Source organism: Emydura macquarii, unplaced genomic scaffold (assembly GCF_026122565.2).
Source record: "Emydura macquarii macquarii isolate MOO-44397 ecotype Brisbane River unplaced genomic scaffold, CSIRO-AGI_Emac_v2 contig_1630, whole genome shotgun sequence".
Taxonomy (NCBI): Eukaryota; Metazoa; Chordata; order Testudines; family Chelidae; genus Emydura; species Emydura macquarii.
Window position 1 is genome coordinate 199,005 of NW_027131767.1, and position 25,051 is coordinate 224,055.

A 25,051-nucleotide genomic window follows, 5' to 3' on the forward strand; every position below is an offset into this window, starting at 1 on the left:
CATAAAGGGCACAGTCTGAAACCCTGCTCCTCTTCCAAGCCCCAGCAGGATGAATTATGTCACTGTTGTGTGGTTCCCCTTTCTTACTGGCTCCATAGCTGACATTTCCCGTAGAAAATAGAACAAGATAAAAGGTAAAAAGTAGCCAAATATAAAAGATACATTGAAGCTTCTCCTAAAAGGTCTTTAAACTAATGGGGGTTAGTCACTCAGATGTTTTGGAAAGGCCAACTAGGTATCTAAATACAGTTAAAAATCTGACCTCAGGTTTTAAAAAAAAATTTTTTACTATCAAGCCCTAATTAATCAACTTCCCCCTAAAATCTGGATTCAAGACTCTTCTTGGCTGAGTAAGACACTGGCAAAATCCTGCAAGAGCAATGCCAATGGTATATAAAAGGGTGGTCAAAATAGGCCCTAAATTATATTCCTTTCAGTGTATGACTCAGTATATATATATATATATATATATATATATATATGCGCTTTATTTCATCACCATTTCTGCTTCTAAGAAACTTCAATTATTCTAGTTGAAAGTTTTAATGTCTGTACAGAATACCCTTACTCGGGGACATTTAATGGGATATTTGCTTAAGTACTGACAGAGTAAATCTGAGTAAAAATGAATGGCTTCGTTATTTCTTTTAACTAAAAGTTGCTTAAAGTTTAGCTGGATTGTGAATTAAGCGTCTGATTCTGCCACCCTTACTCACATCGAGTAGTAACTTTCTTCCAGTGTAGCCCCCTTGATGACAATTAATTGTTCATTTCAACTGTTCTATAATTAACCTTTTGTGTACGTGTATTCATGATTCATCACTCTACATGTGCGTCTCTTCCATCTGACGAATGGCATTTGGGATCTCTTCATGGGAATCTAAGTCAACAACCTACAGATGTTCAGGTAGATGTTCAGATAATTCCATTACAATGTGGGTGGACCCCTTACAAAGCATTTCCTGATTTTCTAATGTTTGGATGTGCGGTAGAGCTGGATGTAAAATAACAGTTAAAACAATGCACAACATATTTTTAAAATAGATATTTTAACGTGGATTTCATCCTTATTTTTATTAAAAACTGGCAAGCGAAACCAAATAAACCATTTATTATGTAACCCTTTTTGTCAGGTGGCATTAGTGGCCAAAAAGACCAGGTTCAATTTTTCTATGAGTTTCCTTAAAGACTTCATTCACACCAGCTCTAGCCCCAGACCAGAAATCAGGGAACCTATAGTCATCACGGTGGGCAACCAACCGGCAAGCACAGAGAACTTTATTTGTGGTGGGGAAGTGGGAGGAAGACGACAGACTGGATTTGAGAAAACCAACCATGAATTCATTGACAAGTTCTATGATGTCAGACTCCCCCAGGACATCTTACGAGCAGCCCCAACCTTATCCCTCCTTGAGCCGATGTTAGTGGCCGATGAGCTGTGGCACATTCCCTGTACCCCAGCTCCAACTTTCTCAGCTCAGCTCTTGGGGAGAGATTAGTTTGTTCTGGAGAAAAGTCTCACTCTCAGCAACAAGCAGCAGTCTTTCCCCTCCTATCCTTCCTCTTCTAGTTCTGCTCCCTTTCCCTTCTGTACCTGAAGGGAATGTTTGTCAGAGTGACCCCTAGCACATTCAAAGTCAATTTCTTGTTCTTATATCTTCCAACACTGTCAATTGCATTTTATGCCCCCCAAACTAAAAACCGTGATGCAACTAAAATGCAAACAAGGCTTGGTCCATTCAACCCTTTGCTGTCCAAGAGATGATGACAGACACCTCCCTCTACAGTGGAGTGCTTGCACGCCTGCAGTTCTTAAAATAATCTGAGAGATTTTCCCACATTTCATGCACAGATGACAGTGTTAAGCTCCCTTCCTTCTAAGGCTTCAGGACACAGGCTAACAGATAGGTAGGTAGGTAGGTAGATTTTCCTTGTTGGATATTCTATAGCGTTTGTAAAGATTTTTTTCTTCAAGGGACTGCGATACCCTAAAATCAATACCTCTGAAATTTCTTTTGCCCACTATTGTCACAAATATCATGTAAGGTCACTGTAAGTAAAAGAGCTTACAGAGCAAATATTATTCAATGAAATTGCTGTGATTTTCAGAGAGCAGCTATCTGTGTAGTATCATTTTCTGTGTTCCCACAGTTAACTGGTCAGTTTTAACTGTTGGTTGTGTTACTATTAAGCTCTGCAGCAGGGGAGACAAAGTGTTTTAAAACAAATCATAAATCCCCAGCAGATGTGTGTGTGTGGGGGGTACTCAGGGGGATATGTCACACATGAAACTCTTTAAAATCTCTCTCTCTCTCTCTTTCTCAGATCACTGGTTCACAATATCCCTATTAATGTTCTGATGATGCAAACAACACTTATACCTGTGAATAACATGTCTCAAGCACCTGTCAGGGATTGTCTAGGCATACTTAATCCTGACTCAGTGCTGCGGAATGGACTAGATGACTTCTCGAGGTCCCCTCCAGGCCTACTTTTCTGTGATTTTCTGGCAATGGGCTGATTCCTTTCAATAAATGTCCTCATGATCTTTACAGGTTTACAGCCTTTTTTTTTTTTTTTTTTTTTTTTTAACAGCAAATACTTTTGTGGGGTGGAAGGGAAGAATAACTTGATTGCTAAACACTTAGAAGTTTTGGACCCAATCTTCAAACACTTCCCCGAGGCACAGTGCCTGCTATGGTGAGTTCTTCCTTTAACTTCAGTAGTATGACTGGCAATATTTCAGTGAAGGTATGGACCAAAAGTCTTTTCAGTGTCAGGCTAAAATAAAGTATAATACAGACCTTGTGCTAAGGAATTCTGTGAGAGTGTTGACCTAAAATCAATTACACTTGACACCATACAGACAGATTAAGAAAGAATAACTAAGAAATCAACAAGACAATATAGCTTTAAATACTTTATACTGACATTTGGAATCCAGGTAAAGTCAGCAGAATATCAAGTATCTTCGGAACGGGTGCTTGTTTTATCAGGGTGTTATGGCAAAGCTCAAAAACTGTGTTTGAAGAGACCACATTGGACACGCGGCAGAGAGGAGTTTGTTCTATTGTAGGATACATGGCTGCATCTATCTCAAACATAAAATCAAGATTTTCTCCAGACTAACTCAGCAGCAGCTCAAAGCAAGGTTTGCACTGTATCCTTGAACTGAGATATCACTGCTTTTAGTGGATACATCAGCTTTTGAGAGGCAGGTGCAACGTGACAAAAGAATTAAAGAGATGCCCAAGAGAGATGATGTAAGACAGGTCAGACCTTGACACGAAGCATGGTTGACTTATTTGAATTCTATTAATATCTCTAGAGGAGTCACAAGAAATTTATGCTTATGATCAGACCAGTGGGAATACAACAACCCAAGTGATTAAGTCATAGAAAGAATGTGCTTGGCAGAGAAAATGCTATCTATCTATCTATCTATCTACAGCCTCATGTTAAAGAATTTCAAGGATGTATCTCCCCATTGACTATGAACTTACTCTGCATTTACACCCAGAGAAGTGAGAGCCTGATCTGCTAACTTTTGAAACAAGAAGAAGTATCTCATTGACTTCTTGATTGAGTGGGTCAATTATCTGGCCCACTATCTCTTTAATAAATTCAGTGCTTTCAGTGCCAGAAGAGACCATTGTGATCATCTAGTCTGATCTCCTGAATAGCACTGGGTATAGAATTTCCCCCCAAAATAATTCTGAGAGGAAAAATATCCAATCTTGATTTAAAATTGCCAGAAAAATATCCAATCTTGATTTAAAATTGATCCAGTAGATGGAGAATCCATCATAGAAAAATATCCAACTTGATTTAAAATTGCCTTGTTAAGTTGTTTCCATGGTTAATTACTCTCAACAGTTAAAAATGTATCCCTTATTTCCAGTATGAAGTTGTCTAATTTCCATTTCCAGCTGTTTGATCATGTTATAGGTTTCTCTGCTAGACTGAAGAGCCCATTATTAAATATTTGTTCCTCATGTAGATGCTAATAGCCACCTGTGATGAAATCTGACCCTTTATATCAATGATATTGCCACTGTTAGACAATTTCAAGAACAATCGAAGGATCACATTAGCCCTTTTGACTACAATGATGCACTGAAATCTCATGTTGAGCTAATTATCCACCATAAACCCCGAGTCTTTTTCAAAGTCACTTCTGCCTAGGATAGAATCCCCCATCCTGTAAATGCAGCCTACATTCTTTGTTCCCATATATATACATTTATATGTAGACATATTGAATAACACCTATTTTTGCTTACACCCATCTTATCAGGTGATCCAGATTCTTCTTCATCAGTGATTGGTCCTCTTCATTATTTACCACTTCCCCAAATTTTGCGATGTCTTCAAACTTTATCAGTAAAGCTTCATCAGCAGTTCTCAGATAGTTTTTTAAAGGAGTATACCTATCATTATCCACATATTACAGACAGGGAAACTGATGCTCAGCGTGATGAAAAATTATTCACTCAAGGATGTGGTAGGATTGAGAGGCTGAGGTCCTCGTTTTGTTGATGTATTTTTATTATGTGACTCCTTTATTTTATGTTTTACAGCTCATCATGTTGAGGAATACATGAATATGGAAAATCAAACCATGGTGACAGAATTCATCCTCCTGGGACTTTCCAATGAACCACACCTCCAGATCATAGAATCATAAAATCATAGAATATTAGAGTTGGAAGGGACCTCAGGAGGTCATCTAGTCCAACACCCTGCTCAAAGCAGGACTAATCTCAGCTATATCATCCAGCCAGGGCTTTGTCAAGCCTCATCTTAAAAACCTCTAAGGACAGAGATTCCACCACCTCCCTAGGTAACCCATTCCAGTGCTTCACCACCCTCCTAGTAAAAAACTTTTCCTAATGTCCAACCTAGACCTCTCACCCTGTAACTTGAGACCGTTGCTCCTTGTTCTGTCATCTGCCACCACCGAGAACAGGCTAGCCCCATCCTCCCTGGAACTCCCTTTCAGGTAGTTAAAGGCCGCTATCAAATCCCCCCTCATTCTTCTCTTTTGCAGACTAAACAAATCTTCCTCTTTGTGGTGTTTTTGGTTATTTATGCTATAACCCTGTTGGGGAACATGATGATCATGCTGGTGATAAGCAGCGATCCTCAACTCCACACCCCCATGTACTTCTTCCTGTTCCATTTGTCCTTTGTGGACATCTGCTATTCCTCAGTCACCCTCCCTAAGATGCTGCAGAACTTCCTAGCAGAGAGAAAGACAATATCAGCCAACGGCTGCTTTGCACAGAACTTCTTCTTCCTTTTGTCAGGTGGCACTGGAGTTTTTATTCTCTCGGCGATGGCGTATGATCAACACGCCACCATCTGTAACCTGCTGCGTTACATGGGGACCGTGAATAAGCAAGTCTGTTGTCACTTGCTTTGTGGCTCTTGCATAACTGGGTTCTTGTATGCACTGGCTAACACTGTCTCTGTATTAAGCTTACACTTCTGTGGGCCCAATGAAATCAACCATTTCAGCTGTGAGCCCCTTCTGATCCTAGTCTTGTCCTGTTCTGAGACACTGACCCCTAGACTGGTGCTTCTTACATCTGTTATAATTTTTGGATCAAGCTCCTTCCTCCTCACCCTAGTCTCCTACATTTACATAATCTCCACCATCTTGAGGATACGCTCGGCAGAGGGCAGGCATAAAGCCTTCTCCACCTGCAGCTCCCACCTCATGGTGGTTATTTTATACTACGGCACAGGTTGTTTCCGGTACATGAAGCCTGCATCTGAAACATCTGAACTTGTTCAAATAATTTCCATCCAGTACAGCATCTTAACACCCATGTTAAACCCTGTCATCTACAGCCTGAAAAACAAAGATGTGAAAACTGCTCTGTGGAAGCTATTTGGAAAATTCAAGTTTCCCAAGGAATCTTAACATTATTAAATGGAGAATAAAGACACATTGAACTGGTGGTCAATGTCTCAAAAGTCCAAGCTAGTGTAATAGACTAAGTATTTGTATTTATGAATTTGTGTCCAGAAGTGCTTTAGGCTTTCACAGTTACCAGAAGGATCTGGGAATCCAGTTCCTCTAAATTAATTTGAAAAACTCAGACTTAGTTTTCCAAAAATCAAACACTCTGCACTTTATTCTCCCTTCCCTCTCCCTAGGATACATGTGGAGGAATTCTAGTAAAGTATCTGGTATTGATTTACTGATCTCACACCCAGATGTAAATCAGAAGTAATTCCATTGGAGTCACAGGGGCTAATTCTCCTCTCACTTTCTTGGTGTAAATAAGGAGTAACAACTAATCAAAAGCTTTTAATGCAAACATTTTTTATCAAATGATAATTTTATAGATTTATTTTCACAAAAGTTGTATATTAGTGCATTTTAATGTGGAAAAATGAGGAAATAACACTATAAAATAATGTTGTTTGTTTTGTTTTAACCATGACATAAGAAAATGTTTTGTTTGGGTTTTGAAAACAAAATAAAATGTTGGTTGACTTTTGGTTTTCAGAATTTTGTTTTTATTTTTCCAATTTCCCTCCCTCTTTTTTACTCCCTCTTCCACTGAAAATATGGCTTTTTCTTTTTAAAGGAGACAAAAAGTGTATGATGTGATTTTCCCCCCTGCTTTTTCCCTACATTTTTTCTTTCACTCTTCCACTTTTTCCCACTGTTACTAGGAAGAGAAAGGTAGGAGGGGAAATCTGAAAACAAAACTATACAGTTTTGTTTGTTTTTGAAAACAGAAACAAAGATTGAAAATCATAATGATCATAATGATCCTTTCTGACCTTAAAGTCTAGAAGTCTATAACAACTCCATTTGTGTCAAAGGAGTATCACCTGTGGCAAATCAGTATCAGTGGGAGAAGAGAGCACCCTGATCTCAGGTAGGACCTCAGGGTGCTATAATAATAATATATGGGCTGGAGCTTGCTTAGATTACTTTGAAAAATGCTTATTCGATTGCTATCAATAACTGAATGTCATGGCAATATAATAATAAGAGTAACATGAGCAATGGTGGCGAACAGATGAGCAGCTACCAAAAGGAGGGAGTTTGCCTGGGATCTGTCCGAGAGGAGCCCAGGTGAGTGCTACGCTGTGTGTGCTGTGCTAGAGGGGTGAGTATCTGAGAGACCAGTTGTGTGATTGCTGCAAGTTACAGCTGACTGTGTGTGTGTGCTTGTGACTGGGACCGTTTGGCAGCTGAGGGTGTGTCTGATTGATTGATTGGGAGTGCTTTGATCCAGGTGGGTTTTGAGGGGTTAATTGCAGGGGCAGGGCAACTGCCCCAGCCTTATAAAAAGCAGCCAGTTGCGAACCAGCCGAGCAGCGAACAGAAGGAGGGAGTTTGCCTGGGAGTTCACCTGAGGAGAGAGCCAACAGCGGGTTTTTGCCTTTCAGACGTTGCTGAGGAGGAAATAGAGCATCTGAGGAGGTTCTCAGAGGAAAGATATGGAGACGAAGCGATCTCTCGTTGTCACCTGCACTGGATGTGCTATGTTTGTCTTCCTCCCACAGGATAGAGATGACTTCATCTGTACCAAGTGCAGGCTGGTTTCCTTATTGGAAGAGAAGGTTAAAGGACTAGAGGCCCAAATATCAACCATGCATTGCATTAAAGAAAATGAAGTCTTTCTCGATCGGGCACAGGCACAGTGTAAGGAATTAAAAGAAGGCCAGGCAGGCGAAACTGAAGACCGGGGAAGAAAATTGGCAGCATGTGACGTCCCAAAGAAAGAGAACCTATATGCCCACCATGCCGATAGAGTAAGGAATCGTTTTCATCCTCTCTGCACAAGTACTATGGAGGAGAACGATTTGGAGGACCCATCAGAGGGAATGGATCAGAAGGAGACCCGTTTGATCAGAAGGCAAGGGATGCATTGTCCTAGGGATGGGAGTTCCACGACCACCATTCCCAAGAGGAAGAGAAGGGTGATGGTGGTCGGGGACTCCCTCCAAAGGGGGACAGAGTCATCCATCTGCCATCCGGACCGGGAAACTAGAGAAGTGTGCTGCTTGCCTGGAGCTAGGATTAGGGATGTGACGGAGAGACTGCCAAAACTTAACAAGTCCTCAGACCGCTACCCCTTCTTACTTCTCCACGTGGGCACCAATGACACTGCCAAGAATGATCTTGAGTGGATAAATGCGGACTATGTGGCTCTGGGAAGGAGGATAAAGGAGTTTGAAGCGCAAGTGGTGTTCTCATCCATCCTCCCTCTTCAGGGAAAAGGCCCAGGTAGGGACTGTCGCATTGTGGAAGTAAATGCATGGTTACGCAGGTGGAGTCGAAGAGAGGGCTTTGGATTCTTTGATCATGAGATGTTGTTCCAGGAAGAAGGATTACTAGGAAGAGACGGGATTCATCTAACGAAGACAGGGAAGAGTATCTTCGCAGACAGGCTGGCTAACCTAGTGAGGAGGGCTTTAAACTAGTTTCGACAGGAGACGGGGACCTAAGCCCGAAGGTTAATGGGGAAGAGGGACACTGCAAGGAAGCAGAAGGAGGAGGGTGCAGCAGGGGAGGCCTCCCGATTCATACTGTGAAAGTAGACCAATCGGCTACTTATCTCAAGTGCCTGTACACAAATGCAAGAAGCCTGGGAAACAAGCAGGAGGAACTGGAAGTCCTGGCACAGTCAAGAAACTACGACAGGATAGGAATAACTGAGACTTGGTGGAGTAACTCACATGATTGGAGCACTGTCATGGAAGGGTATAAACTGTTCAGGAAGGACAGGCAGGGGTGAAAGGGGGGAGGAGTTGCACTGTATGTAAGAGAGCACTATGACTGCTCTGAGCTCCAGTATGAAACTGGAGATAAGTCAGTTGAGTGTCTCTGGGTTAAGCTTAGAAGCAAGAACAATAAGGGTGATGTCGTGGTGGGTGTCTGTTATAGACCACCAGACCGGAGGATGAGGTAGATGAGGCTTTCTTTACTCCACTAGGGAAAGTTTCCAGTTCACAGGACCTGATTCTCATGGGAGACTTCAATCACCCTGACATCTGCTGGAAGAGCAATACAGCAGAGCACAAACAATCCAGGAAGTTTTTGGAGAGTGTCACAGACAATTTCCTGGTGCAAGTGCTGGAGCAACCAACTAGGGGCCGTGCTTCTCTTGACCTGCTGCTGACAAACAGGGAAGATTTGGTAGGGGAAGTAGAAGTGGGTGGCAACCTAGGCAGCAGTGACCATGAGATGGTCGAGTTCAGGATCCTGACGAAAGGAAGAAAGGAGAACAGCAGGATACGGACCATGGACTTCAGAAAAGCGGACTTTGATTCCCTCAGGGAACTGATGGGCAGGATTCTCTGGGAGGCTAATATGAGGGGGAAAGGAACCCAAGAGAGCTGGCTGTATTTTAGAGACCTTACTGAGGGCACAGGAGCAAACCATCCTGAAGTGCAGAAAGAATAGCAAATATGGTAGGCGTCCAGCTTGGCTTAACAAAGATGTCGTTGGCGAACTTAAACACAAAAAAGAAGCTTACAAGAAGTGGAATCTTGGTCAGATGACTAGGGAGGATTATAAAAACACTGCTCGAACATGCAGGAATGAAATCAGGAAGGCCAAAGCACAATTGGAGTTGCAGTTAGCAAGGGACTTGAAGGGGAACAAGAAGGGTTTCTACAGGCATGTTGCCAACAAGAGGAAGATTAGGGAAAGTGTGGGCCCCTTAGAGAATGAAGGAGGCAACATAGTGACGGAGGATGTGGAGAAAGCTGAGGTACTCAATGCCTTTTTTGCCTCTGTCTTCACAGAAAAGATCAGCGCCCAGACTACTGTACTGGGTGGCACAGAATGGGAAGGAGGTGAACATCCCGCAGTGCTGAAGAAACAGGTCCAAGGCTATTTAGAAGGATTGGACATACACAAGTCTGTGGGGCCGGATGCAATGCACCCGAGGGAGTTGGCTGATGTGATTTCAAAGCCATTGGCTATCATCTTTGAAAGTTCGTGGCAACAGGGGGAGGTCCCTGAGGACTGGAAAAAAGCAAATCTAGTGCCCATCTTCAAAAAAGGGAGGAAAGAGGATCCAAGGAACTACAGACCGGTCAGCCTCACTTCAATCCCTGGAAAAATCATGGAGCAGGTCCTTAAGAAATCCATTTTAAGGCACTTGGAGGAGAGGAAGGTGATCAGGAACAGTGAACACGGATTCAGCAAGGGAAAGACATGCCTGACCAACCTGATTGCTTTCTATGATGAGGTGACTGGCTCTGTGGATGTAGGGAAGGCGGTGGATGTGATATACCTTGACTTTAGCAAAGCTTTTGATACTGTCTCTCACAGTATTCTTATCAGCAAGTTAAAGAAGTATGGGTTGGATGAATGGACTATTAAATGGATAGAGAACGGGCTAGAGCATAGGGCTCAACGAGTAGTGATCAATGGCTCCATGTCTAGCTGGCAACCGGTCACAAGCGGAGTTCCCCAGGGGTTGGTCCTGGGGCCGGTTTTGTTCAACATCTTCATTAATGATCTGGAAGATGGGGTAGATTGCACCCTCAGCAAGTCTGCGGATGACACTAAGCTGGGGGGAGTGGTAGATACCCTGGAAGGTAGGGATAAAGTACATAAGGACCTAAACAAACTGGAGGATTGGGCCAAAAGAAATCTAATGAGGTTCAACAAAGAAAAGTGCAAAGTCCTCCACTTAGGAAGGAAGAATCTCATGCACAGCTGCAGACTGGGTACCGACGAGCTAAGCAGCAGTTCTGCAGAAAAGGACCAAGGGGTAACAGTGGATAAAAAGCTGGATCTGAGTCAGCAGTGTGCCCTGGTTGTCAAGAAGACTAATAGCATATTGGGCTGCATTAGGAGGGGCATTGCCAGCAGCTCACGGGAAGTGATTATTCCTCTCTATTCGGCATTGGTAAGGCCGCATTTAGAGTATTGTGTCCAGTGTTGGGCCCCCCACTACAAAAAGGATGTAGACAAGTTGGAGAGAGTACCGCGGAGGGCAACCAAAATGATTAGGGGGCTGGAGCACTGGACTTATGAGGATATGCTAAGGAAACTGGGCTTGTTTAGTCTGCAAAAGAGAAGAATGAGGGGGGATTTGATAGCGGCCTTTAACTACCTGAAAGGGGGTTCCAGGGAGGATGAGGCTAGGCTGTTCTCGGTGGTGGCAGATGACAGAACAAGGAGCAATGGTATGAAGTTGCAGTTGGGGAGGTCTAGGTTGGACATTAGGAAAAATTTTTTACTTGGAACGTGATGAAGCACTGGAATGGGTTACCTAGGGAGGTGGTGGAATCTCCATCTTTAGCAGTTTTTAAGCTGAGGCTTGACAAAGCCCTGGCTGGGGTGATATAGCTGAGGTTAATCCTGCTTTGAGCAATGGGTTGGACTAGATGACCTCCTGTGGTCCCTTCCAACTCTAATATTCTATGATTCTATAATGTATTTTGATTTGTATTCATCATTGTCTCTGACAGAATTTGTTTTGTGAAAGATCTGCTCTTGTGCAACCACAACTAATGGACTTGAAGCAGGAATTAATTCAGGGATGTCCTATGGCCTATGTTTAAAAGAGGAGGTTAGCCTAGAACAGCGGTTCTCAACCTTTTTTCCCGAGTACCACTTGGGAAAAAAAGGGCGGGGGGGACTTGTGGCGGCAGCGCGGTTTCTCGGGGGGACTTGCGGCGGTGTCAGGGTTACATGGGGGGAACAATGCCCTCCACCGAAACCCTGCCGCTGTTTGCCCCTTTTCGGTGGAAGGGTTTCGCAGGCGGGGGGACTTGCAGCGGTAGCGGGGTTTTGCGGCGGTGGGGGGGGGAACTTGTGGCGGCAGCGGGGTTTCGCGGCAGCGGGGGCGGGGGGACTTTCAGCGGCGGATTCGGCGGCACGGTACGGCTCGCGTACCACCCAGCGTTCTTCGAAGTACCACCGGTTGAGAACTGCTGGCCTAGAAGATCACAGTGGTCTCTTCTGGCCTTAAAAATCTATGAATGATCATCTTCCATCCAGTTCCTCTAATCATAGAATCGTAAGACAGGAAGAGACCTCAGGATGAGGTAATAAAATCCAGTCCTCTGCAGTTATGGCAGGACTAAGCATTATCTACACCATCCCTGACAGGTGTTTGTCTAACCTGCTCTTAAAAATCTCCAATGATGGAGATTCCACAACCTCCCTGGGCAATTTATTCCCGCACTTAACTACTCTCACAGTCAGGAAGTATTTCCTAATGTCCAACCTAAAATGTCCTTCCTGCAATTTAATCCCATTGCTTCTTGTCGTATCCTCAGAAGTTAAAAAGAACAATTTTTCTTGCTTCTCCTTGTAACACTCTTTTATGAACTTCAAAACTGTCATCATGTCCCCCCTCAGTCTTCTCTTCTTCAGACTAAACAATCCCAGTTTTATCAGTCACCCTCACAGGTCATGTGTTCTAGGCCTTTAATCACTTTTGTTGCTCTTCTCTGGACTTTCTCCAATTTATCTACATCTTTCCTGAAATGTGGCACCCAGAACGTTGCTTCCTTCTAATTTTTTACCCTTTGCTGCTCTCCAGTAATCATAAAGAAACAGAATTTCTTTGATATGAGCCACATTCTCCATCTTTTCCTTTTCCTTTTATATGACGATCCATTTTCAAATGCTTCCTGTTCATTCACCAGAATGATGCATCCAAAACTGCTAGTAGCAAACATCTCCAAAGGCTGAAGAGGGGACGCTAGATGGGGAGGACTCTGAGTTACTACAGAGAATTCTTGCCCAGCTGCCTGGTTGTTGGCTCTCACCCACATGCTCAGGGTCAAACTGATCGCCATATTTGGGGTTGGGCAGGAATTTTTCTACAGGTCAGGTTGGGAGAAACCAGGGTTTTTTTCTCCTTCCTTTGCAGTGCGGTGCAAAGATCACTTGCTGGTTTGAAGTAGAGTAAATAGTAAATTCTCTGTAACTTGAAGTCTTTAAATAAAGGTTTGAGGACTTCAGTAACTCAGCCAGAGGTTATGGGTCCATTACAGGAGTGGGTGGGCGAGTTTCTGCAGCCTGCGATATACAGGAGGTCAGACTAGATGATCATGGTGGTCCCTGTTGGCTGTAAAATTTGAGTCTAAAACTGATAAACCAAAACATCTCATTAGCCATGTTGGGGCACTCGGCACATGGGTCAGATCACAGTGCCCCAGGCACCACAGAGATTTGCCTTTGTAGTGTTAATTCACCAGCCAGTAACACATGTAGGCCCAGTGCTGGTAACGCTGAAGCCAATGAGAACTTGGCCTGTGATCTCAGTGGCATTTGGCTTAGAGCCCATTCCTTGTGATGGCAATGTCTATTTAGGTAGCTAAATGATGCCAAACATGGCAGAGTCTGAGCACTCCACAGCCAATGATAAATGTAACCTTCCATCAGTCTGTGAAGTAGGGAGAGAGCTTTATCCTCTTCTTAAAGTGAGGGAAACTGAGGCACTGAAGGTTAGATCCCCAGATGCTGCAAATCCACCTATCCATATTTCCTAGGTATTTACACAGGCCTTATTACTGTGGTATCTGAGCATCCCCCAGTCATGAACATACAAACATCACAATGCCCCAGTCAGGATGGGAAGTGTGATTATCCCTATTTTATAGGGGGGGAAACTGAGGCACAGGGACGCTTAAGTAATCCAATTGCTGGTGGATTCTCTTTACCGTGAAGTCTTTTACCCATGATCTGAGCACTTCAATAACTGAGTCACAGGCTAGGGGTCCATTACAGGAGTGGGTGGGTGAGGTTCTGTGGTCTGTGTTGTGCAGGAGGTCTGACTAGATGATCATATTGGTCCCTTCTGATCTTAAAGTCTGTGAGTCTAATTTATGCAAAGTCAGACGAGGAGTTTGTGACTCCAGTGGAGTCACAGCTGATTTACACCAGGTGTGGCTCTGGCTCCAGAAGAGTGACAGCTGGGTTCTACCAGCTGAAGATCCAATTCACAGCGTTTAAGGCTGAAGTTTCCTAGCCTGCTTGGGGGATTTGGACACACAACTCCCGCTAACTTTGGTTTGTGAACTTCAACCTAAGTGACCTACTTAGTGCCACATACAGTGTCCACGGCAAAGACAGGAATTAAACAGAGTTTTTAGGGCAATTGCATTAAACCCAAGATCAACCTTAACTTCTAGGCAGGAATCACTGTGTGTCGGTATGAACATCATCATTAATGATCTGGATGATGGGATGGTTTGCACCCTCAACAAGTTTGTGGATGACCCTAAGCTGGGAGGAATGGTAGATACCCTGGAAGGTAGAGATAGGATACAGAGTGACCTAGACAAATTGGAGGATTGGGCCAAAAAAATCAGATGAGGTTCAACAAGGACAAGTGCAGAGTCTTGCATCTAGGGCAGAATAATCCCATGGATGCTCCAGACTGGGGACGGACTGGCTGGGCATCAGTTCTGCAGAAAAGGACCTGGGTGGGGGATACAGTGAACAAGAAGCAGAATATGAGTCAAAAGTGTGTCCTTGTTGCCAAGAAGGCTGGTGGCATATTGGGCTGTGTTAGTAGAAGCATTGCCAGCAGATCAAGGGAACTGATTATTCCCCTTCATTCGGCACTGGTGAGGCCTCATTTGAAGTATTTTGCCCAGTTTTGGCCCATCACTACAGGAAGGATGTGGACAAATTGGAGAGAGTCCAGGAGAGGGCAACAAAAAGAATTAGAGGGAAGGAGCACATAATTTATGAGGCGAGGCTGAGGGAACTAGGCTTCTTTAGTCTGTAGAAGAGAAGAGTGAGGGGGGATTTAATAGCGGCCTTTAACTACCTGAAAGGGGGGTTCCAAGGAGGATGGAGCTAGGCTGTTCTCAGTGGTGGTAGGTGACAGAACTAGGAGCAATGGGGAGGACTAGTTGCACTGGGGAGGTCTAGGTTTTCTATTAGGACAAACTTTTTCACTAGGAGGGTGGTGAAGCACTGGAATGGGTTACCTAGGGATGTGGTGCAATCTCTATCCTTAGGGGTATTTAAGATCTGGCTTGACAAATCCCTGGCTGGCGTGATTTAGTTGGCGTTGGTCCTGCTTTGAGCGGGGAGTGGGACTAGATGACCTCCTGAGTTCCCTTCCAACCCTCATCTTCTGTGATTCTATGAAAATGAATATCAAAGTTTTGTGCAATGCAGAAGGTGTTGGAAGGTGATTGGGTTGCCAATGGAGATAAGTTTTGTTGTTCCATATGCCTGTGTAAGTGAAGTGATGCTATGGGCTGTTACCAGCATACTTTGGTGCAGCTAGATGAGGTCCGGGACTAGCAACGCAGAGTGAACATGTGCCTAGGGGGTGGGAGGCATAAGTTGCTTTGTGGTGCATTGAGAATGCTCAGCTCCATCCCAGGGCTTGCCTGGCAGGAGGTGCTGTGGGTCAGAACTCAGCAGAAATACCAGAGCTCTGCAGATGCAGTACCTAACCAGCAAGGGCAGCATCAGGACTGTGTGCAGACACAGCACTGGAACGCCCTGGGGAGCTGCAGGTCACACCCAAGAGGGTGCATTCAGAGAACTGTGCGTGTGTGAACTTGACCAGTGGAGGTCACAATGGAGGTGACTGTCAGCGTTGTCTGTTTGGGGTCGGACGGCAGTGGCGGGTTTGTCCCTCATTATTGTGACATATTGGCAGAGCTGGAGAACAGTCTGGGACCGGGAATAACAGGAGTAATTGATGTAAATCAGGACTGAGGCACAGCAGCAGCGCTGGGAAGGGAGCCAAGCCTGGGACAGCAGCGGGATTGTGGGTCAGGCTGGAGGGACATCATCAGAGGTAAGTGGGTGTGAATCCAGAGCTGGAATAATGGACGGGGCTGCGGGTTAGGGGGCAGGACAGGACGTGGGCAGAACTGAGGTGTGTGAGCAGGAAATCAGAGTCTCTATACTTAGGGTTTAGTTGGGGTTGGTCCTGCTTTGAGCAGGGGGCTGGACTAGATACCTCCTGAGGTCCCTTCCAACCCTAGTCTTCTATGAGTATGGGGGGATAGCTAGATAAAGAGCTGAATAGATAGATCAGTAAGGACACAAGCTCTCTGTCCCCCAGCAGGCAATGCACTTTAAAAGTGCCCCAAGGCCATCATTTCTAGTGGTCAGAACCCAGAAGTTTGTTCACACTCCATATCTAGCTTCTCTTGATGTGGCTTCTGTGCCAGCCAGTGGTGTGTTCCACAGCATTGTGGTTTGCATGTGCTGCTTGTCCAGCTAATAACGGACAAATGACCAAGGATGTGAAATTCAGTCCTGGCTCCGACGACTCACTAACTTTATTGGCAGTGTTCGGATCTGATTTTTTTTCTCATGTCCTGAAGTCCAGGTAGCTTCATTCGGACCCATTGAAGCTACCAATTAAATTGGGGCCACCAAACAATTCACAGAGGCCTGGATACTGGCAATGCACAACTGCTGCCAGGTGCAGATGACCCCAGAGATATAACAGTCAGGGGTGCATTGAGCATCAGCCAGTTGCAATTGCAGGGAGAAATTTGGACTCAGTTGGCTTCAGAAGAGATCCATTCATTTATTACTATGAGCTGAGGATTTGGTTTCAGCTGTCTGTCACCCAGCAAATCACAACTCGCACACACAGAGCAGTCACACACAATAGTAACCAAGCATTCATTTCCCAACATGCACACTGATACACATGCAAGCACAGGAAGACCGACACAGATACACAAACGTGCAGAAAAATACACATAAAGAAGACATATGCATGCACACATTAAGACACGCACATTCCACATAAGGAGGTGTGCACATAAGATCTACACACACGATATGAACACACAAAGATAGAGACAACCACAAGACATGCACATACACAAACAATATCACTCTAATACATACAAAGGCTCCCCTGCAGTTTTTATGAGTTTTTAACCAAAAATTTCCCAGATTTTTCCAAAAGCTATTTGATTTTTAGCCAATGTTCACCCTAATTTTGATCCACTCAGGTACATGGAAATACTGATCGTTAAGAAATTCCCATACAGAACGTTAGGGAGATTAGATTATGTTCATAACAAATGAGTCTAAGTGAGAGGGAGAGTCTACACAGGGATTAAAACCCAGGCCTGGCTGCTACTGACCCTGGTCAACTGATGGGTTCAGGTGGCTGTGTAGCTAAAAATTGCTGTGTAGATGTTCAGGCTGGGGTTAGAGGCTGAGCTCTGGGTCCCTGTGAAGATGGAGGCTCCTGACTGAGCCTGAAACTCTACACAGCAGTTCTTCAGTCCCGAGACCCGTGAGCCAATGTTAGCTGATCCAGGCCAGCTGTGGGTATTTTATTCCTGAGTAAATACATCCTGAATGTGAGAGGGTCTCTTAAAGTAAGGCACCGTAATGGAATATGTGCACGCACGCATGTATGCACATAGGTGTATGTCCTGTTAATCTGTATTTCATGAAAGCAATCAAGGCAGTAAACTGCTTTTACTTTCAGGATTCTTACTTCCCCCCCTTTGTTGATTTTTTCTGTCCTCACAACCCAGAAACAGAAGGTGAATTTTTTTGCACACATTTTCCCCGATTTTTCATTTTTCCAATCAACACTGATAAATTCCAGGGAGAATTTTTAACAAAATAAAAACGGAAAAGAAAGGGCCTATGACATACATCAGCAACGAAACAATCATTCACCAGCTCATACAATGCATTTCACCTGTGCTTTCACTCAGTTGTGTGAAGCCTTTCATTTTCCCACCCAGCCATTCACACTAGTCCATGTCATTCTTACGATTTAATTTTCCATTCACATTAATGTATTAGACTTCACAATTGTAAATAGATGTGCATGGATAGAATTCATCCTGGGTCTGGCAAAGGAGGGTAAATTCACATATTTTAAATATCTAGCACCAGAACTCCAACAGGTGTAAACCACAATAAATTAGTTCACTTCCTCACCCTTTATATAACCGGCATCCACTACCGTATAGCTCCATTTTCCCACCCACTCACCCTCTGCTTCCCCTAGTGCCCATTATACAGTATAGCCGCCCCTTCCCCGCCCCCACCCTCTGCTGCCCCCAGGGCCCATTATACGGTATAGCCACCATTTTCTCATCCACTAGACCCCCAGTCCCTCTTCACAATGCTGAGTAGTTGCCTGTCAATGGCAGCAGAACACATGGTGCAAATTTTCAGGACCCTGCAGCCTGTAACTGATACATTTTCTTGGGCAAAGCAGGGCCACTTGCTCTCTTCCCTTATCACTGGCCTGTTGGGAAGAGTATGTGGTCATCTATTAGAGAAGGCTTTGGTGTGGGCTTCACTCTGTTTTTTATAAAGCCATTGATGTGTGCACTTACTGCAAATATCCAATCCATGACCATGGATTGAGGTCGGATCCATACGTATAGGTCTGTCTGTTTAGCTAACCCCATTACTGTGATATCTGACGCCCTCTTTCCTCTGTACCTGATACGAGGTGGCCTTTATTCTGAAGTCCAAAGAATGGAGCAGACATCGAGACTTGCCCACTTGTGGTGTGGCCCTGCAGTTCGCCTTCCTCAGTTTCCCGCTTGAGTTTTTAATGACCCTCTTGGCCTTCAGCACAGCTTTGTTTCTGAGGTGACTCAGCCCTCTTGGTAAATCTTCTGCCCCATCCCTTCTGGAGCAATCAAAGTCCAAAGGAAAACACCAGTCTTCCATCCCCGTGGATGGGGTACACAACACATACCCATCTCTTCCTGGTCTCAACTTCCAGACCTCTTGGGTTCTGGTTTGTCCACTCTTCCTTCCCTTAATGGGAGGGTATGTTGTACCCACTACTAAGATGCTAGAATACAGGGAACCCCCACTCACCTGTGATGAATTTGGGCTCTGTCTCTATCATGTATGAATTCTGCCTGAGAGGGTGAAGTTGTTTGATGAAAAACTGCTGCATCACATGGTTCTATATGTGCGTGGAGCTGCTATTGCTGACTAATGCGTAGCAGGAACATGCCGGACAGGAAGAACAGGAATATTTAAAGGCAGTACTTTGACCACACAAAGGTTTTGCTAAAAAAAGCCAACTGTGTCCTTAAAAAACACTTCTTTAGTTTACTCCCGAGTGGAGGAAGAAAGGTAGGAGCAGTGGGAAGACATCCCAAAGACACAACAAAGGGGACTGGGGCATGTACACACTGCCACTTTTCTTGGTATAACTTATGTCGCTCCGGGATGTGAAAAAAACACACTCCTGAGTGACGTAAGTTACACCGGCAGAAGTTTCGGTGTGGATACGACTCTGGCAGTGTGAGAACTTCCCCCGAAGACACAGCTACTGCCGCTTGTTAAGGTGGTTTTGTGATGCTGATGGGAGAGCTCTCTCCTGTCAGCACAGAGCAGTGACACGGGCAATCGTACAGTGGCGCGGTGGCAGCGGTACAGCTGCACCACTGTGAGCTCTCCTGTGTAGACGTGGCCTAGGCGGGGTTTACAGAAACACCCAGGAATAGAGGGAGCAGACAGGAGGAGGACATGTGCTGAGGGGAGACACTTTTGTATGATCTGTGCTTTATGTGGTAAAGATTAAATGTATTAGACTCTGGGGAAAGTGTCTCTCTCTATATATGAGAGGATTCACTGCTGCTGCCTGCCTCCAGAGAGAGGTGAACTGTGAGCAGAAGCTTTACACTCAGCGGTGGAGCTCTGGGAGGCACGGCCTGGCCAGATCTTTGACACTACCATCTACCATGGCCTCTGGCTTTGGGAAAGGGGATTTCTCCCTCTGTTGCCACAAGCTGACCCGCTTCTTCTTTTCTGGGCCCCTTCCTATATCTGCTGCCCTCCTTCCAGGGCTCTTGGGACAAGGTGTCCACAGCCTCCTGTCCTGGGATTGTGCATTGCCTCTGGCTGGGCTTGCCCCAGTGTCCAACTTCCCTTGGGACAGGGTTCCACAGCCATCTTTCATGGGCCTGTGCCATGATCCTCACCAATTTCCCAAGCACAATCTCCATCAAGTGCTGCCCCAGACAGTCTCCCTCCCAGCTTCCCCAGACTCTATGCCCCCAATCGCAGAGTGCCACATAGTCTTTTTACCTGGTGACCTTGGTGATCACCTGGCTAAAACACCTGCCTGCAGACCCTTGTGTGTGCTGGGGAGCAATGAAATACCTCAACCTTCACTGAAAAGCAGCCCTTCCAATTCAACAGCCAGAAGCACTGACAAGGCTGGCTGAACTTTGAGCAAAGAAGTCAGAAACTGCCTGGGAAACCCGTGTGTGGAACAGAGACATATGTGTGGCCATTAAGGTTCTGCTCTTCCCCAGAACTTTCCTACCCAAATAAAACAAAATAAAGGTTAACATATAATTTAGGATGAGGCAGGTGTATTGAGCTTTGATAGCAAAAGACGAATAGCTGACTGGTAAAAGTAAGAGATAGAGAATCTTAGAATCATGTGACTGGAAGGGACCTCGCGAGGTGATCTAGTCCATTCCCCCTACTCTGTCTAATCTGCTCTTAAAACTCTTCAGTGATGGAGATTTCACAATCTCCCTCGGCAATATATTCTCGTGCTTAACTCCCCTGACAGGTAGGAAGTTTTTCCTAATGTCCACCATAAACCATCCTTGCTGCAATTTAAAGCCTTTGCTTCTTGTCCTATCCCCAGAGATTAAGGAGAACAATTTTTCTCTCACCTCCTTGTAAAACCTTTTATGTACAGTTCCAATTTTGTATGTGTGAAACTGATTGTTCCTTCCTAAGTGGAGTACTTTGTATTTGTCCTCATTAAATTCCATCCTGTTTACTTCAGACCATTTCTCTACTTTGTCCAGACCATTTTGAATTTCAGTCCTATTCTCCAAAGCACTTGCAACCCCTTCCAGGTTGGTATCATCCACAAACTTTAGCAGTGTACTCTCTATGCCATTATCTAAATCACTGATGAAGATATTGAACAGAACCAGACCCAGAACTGATCCCTGCAGGGCTCACTTGATATGCCCTTCCAACTTGATTGTGAACCACTGATAACTACTCTCTGGGAACGGTTTTCCAATCAGTTATGCACTCACCTTATAGTAGCTCCCCCTGGGTTGTATTTCCCTAGTTTGTTTATGAGAAGGTCATGCGAGACAATATTAAAAGCCTTACTAAAGTCAAGATATACCACAATCATTGCTTCCCCCCAATCCACAAGGCTTGTTACCCTGTCAAAGAAAGTTATCCGGTTGGTTTGAGACAAATTTGTTCTTCACAAATCCATGCTGACTGTTACTTCTCACCTTATTATCTTCTAGGTGTTTGCAAATTGATTGCTTCATTATTTGCTCCATTATCTTTCTGGGGACTGAAGTTAAGGTGACTGGTCTGTCATTCCCCAGCTTGTCCTTAGTTCTCTTTCTATAGATTGGAACTGTGTCTGCCCTCTTCCAGTCCTTTGGAATCTATCCCGTCTTCCATGACTTTTCAAAGATAATCACTAAAGACTCAGATATCTCCTCAGTCAGTTCCTTCAGTATTCTAGGGTGTATTTAATCAGGCCATGGTGACTTGAAGACATCCAACTTCACAAAGTCATTTTTAACTTTTTCTTTCCCTATTTTAACCTCATATCCTACCTCATTTTCACTGGCTTTCACTATGCTAGATGTCCAATCGCTGCTAACCTTTTTGTTGAAAAGTGAAATAAAAAAATCATTTAGCACTTCTCCCTCTTATGTTTTGTTTTACAATAGTGTAATGGTGAGGGAAGGTTAATGATTTATAATAGCATAGAGTGGAAAATGAAAAACAACTTATAGAGATGGATATTGATCAAAGAATCCTGGTGCTGGAGACTGGATGCATCACCTCTTGAGGCAAAATCCACAAAGACCAGTATCGTAAATTCGCTATTTCAATTAAATTTGTTGGGGGATTAAAATACAGGGGAAAATTAAGATGATAAATATTAATTACTATATGAACTCATTAAGACCTTTTTCTCAGTTTAATCAGACACCTATTGCTGATTGGAATTTTTCCACCCTTCAGGAAAATGTTGACTTCTCACCGAGAACCCAAACTCCTTTCATTTTTCTTTTAAGTTTTGGCAACTGAAAAATTTCTGCCGAAAACTGGAGGGTTTTCAAATCACAAAACCAAAAAGATTTTGGTTTTCAGTCTTTAAGTTTCTTTACAAAACTATTCTAAAATGTTAGAGAAAAACAGACAGATTCTGAGATTTGTTGTTTAGCTTAAAACCCAATCCCCATTAAAATCAATGCAGCGAAAATTTCCACCCAGCCTTAAACTTTAAATAAAATTGGGGAACATTAAGATTTCTTGATTTCAAACCCATTTATTCTCTTGCATCTGTGTGATTTCTCTTTCAAAGCAATAGTTGCCAGGAGCTAACAACTGAATAACTAGTAAAATTGATAGAGCACACAGAATATTTTATACGGACTAGCCCCTTTAAACACAGGGTTAGAGTTGAATCAAGCAGCAGCAAACACCTGTCCATCTTGACCCCTTTCAAGGACAAATAGGAGCTCATGGAGAACAGAATTACCTCTTGTTTGAGATCCAGACTGTTGCTGACTGGGCGTAAACGGGTGTGCAGAACGTACACATAAGAAGACATGGGGTATTCTTTCTAAAGGTATTTAAGCACCTAGTGAGATTATCAGAAGCATCTAGGAGTGTAAACTTCATTGATTTGAAGGGTTGTTCAGTGCATAGATGGTTCTGAAAATCCCACTAGGGGCCACAATACATTTTAAATTATGGACCAGGGCCCCTCATTAAAAGATCTTGAAGGCTTAGTTGATAAGGCAGAGAAAGGGAGGGAGGGGAACAGTCACCAAGAGGGGAAATGACTGGTCCAAGTCGCACAGCAGGTCGCTGGCAGGAACAAGAACAGAGCCCAAGTGTCCTGGCAACCACTGCACCACACAGCACAGAGTAAACAATGCAGCATAGCGGTAATGAGGGATGAGACTGGCCCATTGTTACACGCAGGCAGAAGTGCAGCTGGGATTTGGTGCCGTAAATCAGTTGGGAAGCAGACAGCAGGGCGTCTAGGCACAGAGCTGGGGGGAGAAAAGCGGCCACTTACCATGCTGGAGGACTCCACATCATGTTACCCTGCAGCGTGGGAATCAGGCAGTGCTGGCATTTTAGTCTATCAGCTTCATGGCCAAGCTGTGAGGTTGGTGATGGTGACGATGGAAGGCCCTTCTTTGCGAGGATTGTTGGATTTGGATTTTACTTTGTTCCATCCTTCACTCTGCCTTTGAACAAGCCACTCCTTGAGACGCAGCCTCAGATGATTCAAGTAACAAAGCTCCATTGATTTTAAAGGAGCCGATCCAATGTACACCAGTGTGATAACACGCTGGATTGATTGTCAACGTGAAGAGCGCTGACAACACCTAGACATTGTAAACGACGAATGCTCTGCACCTTTGACATTCATACAATCAGATCTCAGGGAAAGGGGAATCCTGGCCATTCCCTTTGTAGCTCTAATCCTAACCATTGCCCGTCTCATTCCTTCCACAGCCATTACACAATGGACTGAGGAAAAAAATGTCCAAACAAACCACCTTGATCGAGTTCCTTCTCCTGGGATTCTCTGACGTCCAGGAGATGCAGATTTTGCACATTGTGGTGTTTCTAGTGCTTTACCTGGCATCCTTGGTGGGGAACCTTCTCATCGTCATAGCCATAGCCCTCAACCATCGTTTTCACATCCCCATGTACTTCTTCCTGATGAATATGTCAATCCTAGACTTCGGCTCCATCTCGGTCATCATCCCCAAATCCATGGTCAATTCCCTCATGAACACCACGTCCATTTCTTACTCCGGATGTGTCGCCCAAGTCTTTTTTTTCTCATTCTTTGTTTCAGCAAATTTGGCCTTATTGACCATCATGGCGTACGACCAATACGTCGCCATCTGCCAACCACTGCACTATGAGATGGTGATGAACAGAGGAGCTTGTGTCCAAATGGCTGCCAGTATCTGGATCACTGGCATTCTCAACTCTGTGCTACACATCGGGGATAGTTTCACAGTCTCCTTCTGTGGGGGCAACACAGTGGATCAGTTCTTCTGTGAAGTCCCCCAGATCCTCAAGCTGGCCTGCTCTGACTCTTACCTCAGGGAAGTTGTCTTTAGTGTGTGCTTAGCCTTAAGCTGCTTTGTTTTCATAACTATGTCATATGTTCAGATCTTCACCACAGTGCTGAGAATCCCCTCTTACCAGGTCCGACATAAAGCCTTCTCCACCTGCCTCCCTCACCTCACTGAGTTCTCCTTGTTCCTTTGCACTTCCACATTTGCCTACCTGAAACCCACTTCCAGCTCAGCCACAGGTCTGAATCTCTTAGTGGCTGTTCTCTATTCCGTGTTGCCACCGATGATGAATCCCATCATCTACAGCATGAGGAACAACTAGATCAACGGTGCATTGAGTAAATGGATGTGCTGGAGATTATTCAGCAAGAATAAAATATCCGTGTGTCTCCTTCGGTAGCAATTTCATTCAGTGTTTCTTCATAAATATAATCATCTGATGACATTATTGCTTCCATGAGAGCATACTGTGAAATCGGGTTTATGAAGAATTGGTTATTAACACTAGTAAAAATCCAGGAAAACATAACTCAAGAAAAAACTAATTACTATAGGTTTATGTTAATGCAATTAAGATTGGAATCTCTCTATCTCTCTATCTATCTCTCAATCTAACATGTACTGATACCCATCACCATAGTATCTGAGCACCTTGCTCATAGTAACCGTAGCAAAATCCTTTGGGTGGTCTGTGGGTCTTCTAAATTTTAAGGATAAAAACTTTGACAGAGATATGAGCACATTTGTTCTTTGTGTTTTTTGTTCATTAGTCACAGTCTTAGTTTATGTTTCCTTAGTTGTTTGTTCGTTTTCTTTGTATCTGTGTTCCAGGTGGGTTTGGAAGGGGAAAGCCTGGAGAGATGGTCAGTGTTTGGTTAGACAGGATTTTCAATATTTGACTTCTCTTGAGGGTTCCCATATGTTTTCTTTTCAATGGGGTTTTCTGAGAGATCTGTAGGTTTTCTCCCCACAATGATAAAAAGTGCAAAAGAGGTTT

General features: G+C 44.2%; 1 protein-coding gene across 1 annotated transcript; it reads left to right on the forward strand.

Moving 5' to 3' along the window:
• Nucleotides 1-14,158: 14,158 nt before the first annotated feature.
• LOC137157929 (olfactory receptor 14A16-like) lies at nucleotides 14,159-24,376 on the forward strand. Its single transcript, XM_067555353.1, has 2 exons — nucleotides 14,159-14,242; nucleotides 23,477-24,376. The coding sequence occupies exons 1-2, from the start codon at nucleotides 14,159-14,161 to the stop codon at nucleotides 24,374-24,376; spliced, it is 984 nt and encodes a 327-aa protein (XP_067411454.1).
• Nucleotides 24,377-25,051: the final 675 nt, after the last annotated feature.

Bases quoted from the DNA above. Each gene is read 5' to 3' on its own strand.
- LOC137157929 (XM_067555353.1), top strand. From the start codon at position 14,159: ATGAACATCATCATTAATGATCTGGATGATGGGATGGTTTGCACCCTC. The intron at 14,243-23,476 runs GTAGATACCCTG...TTCCTTCCACAG, and splicing joins ACCCTAAGCTGGGAGGAATG to CCATTACACAATGGACTGAG.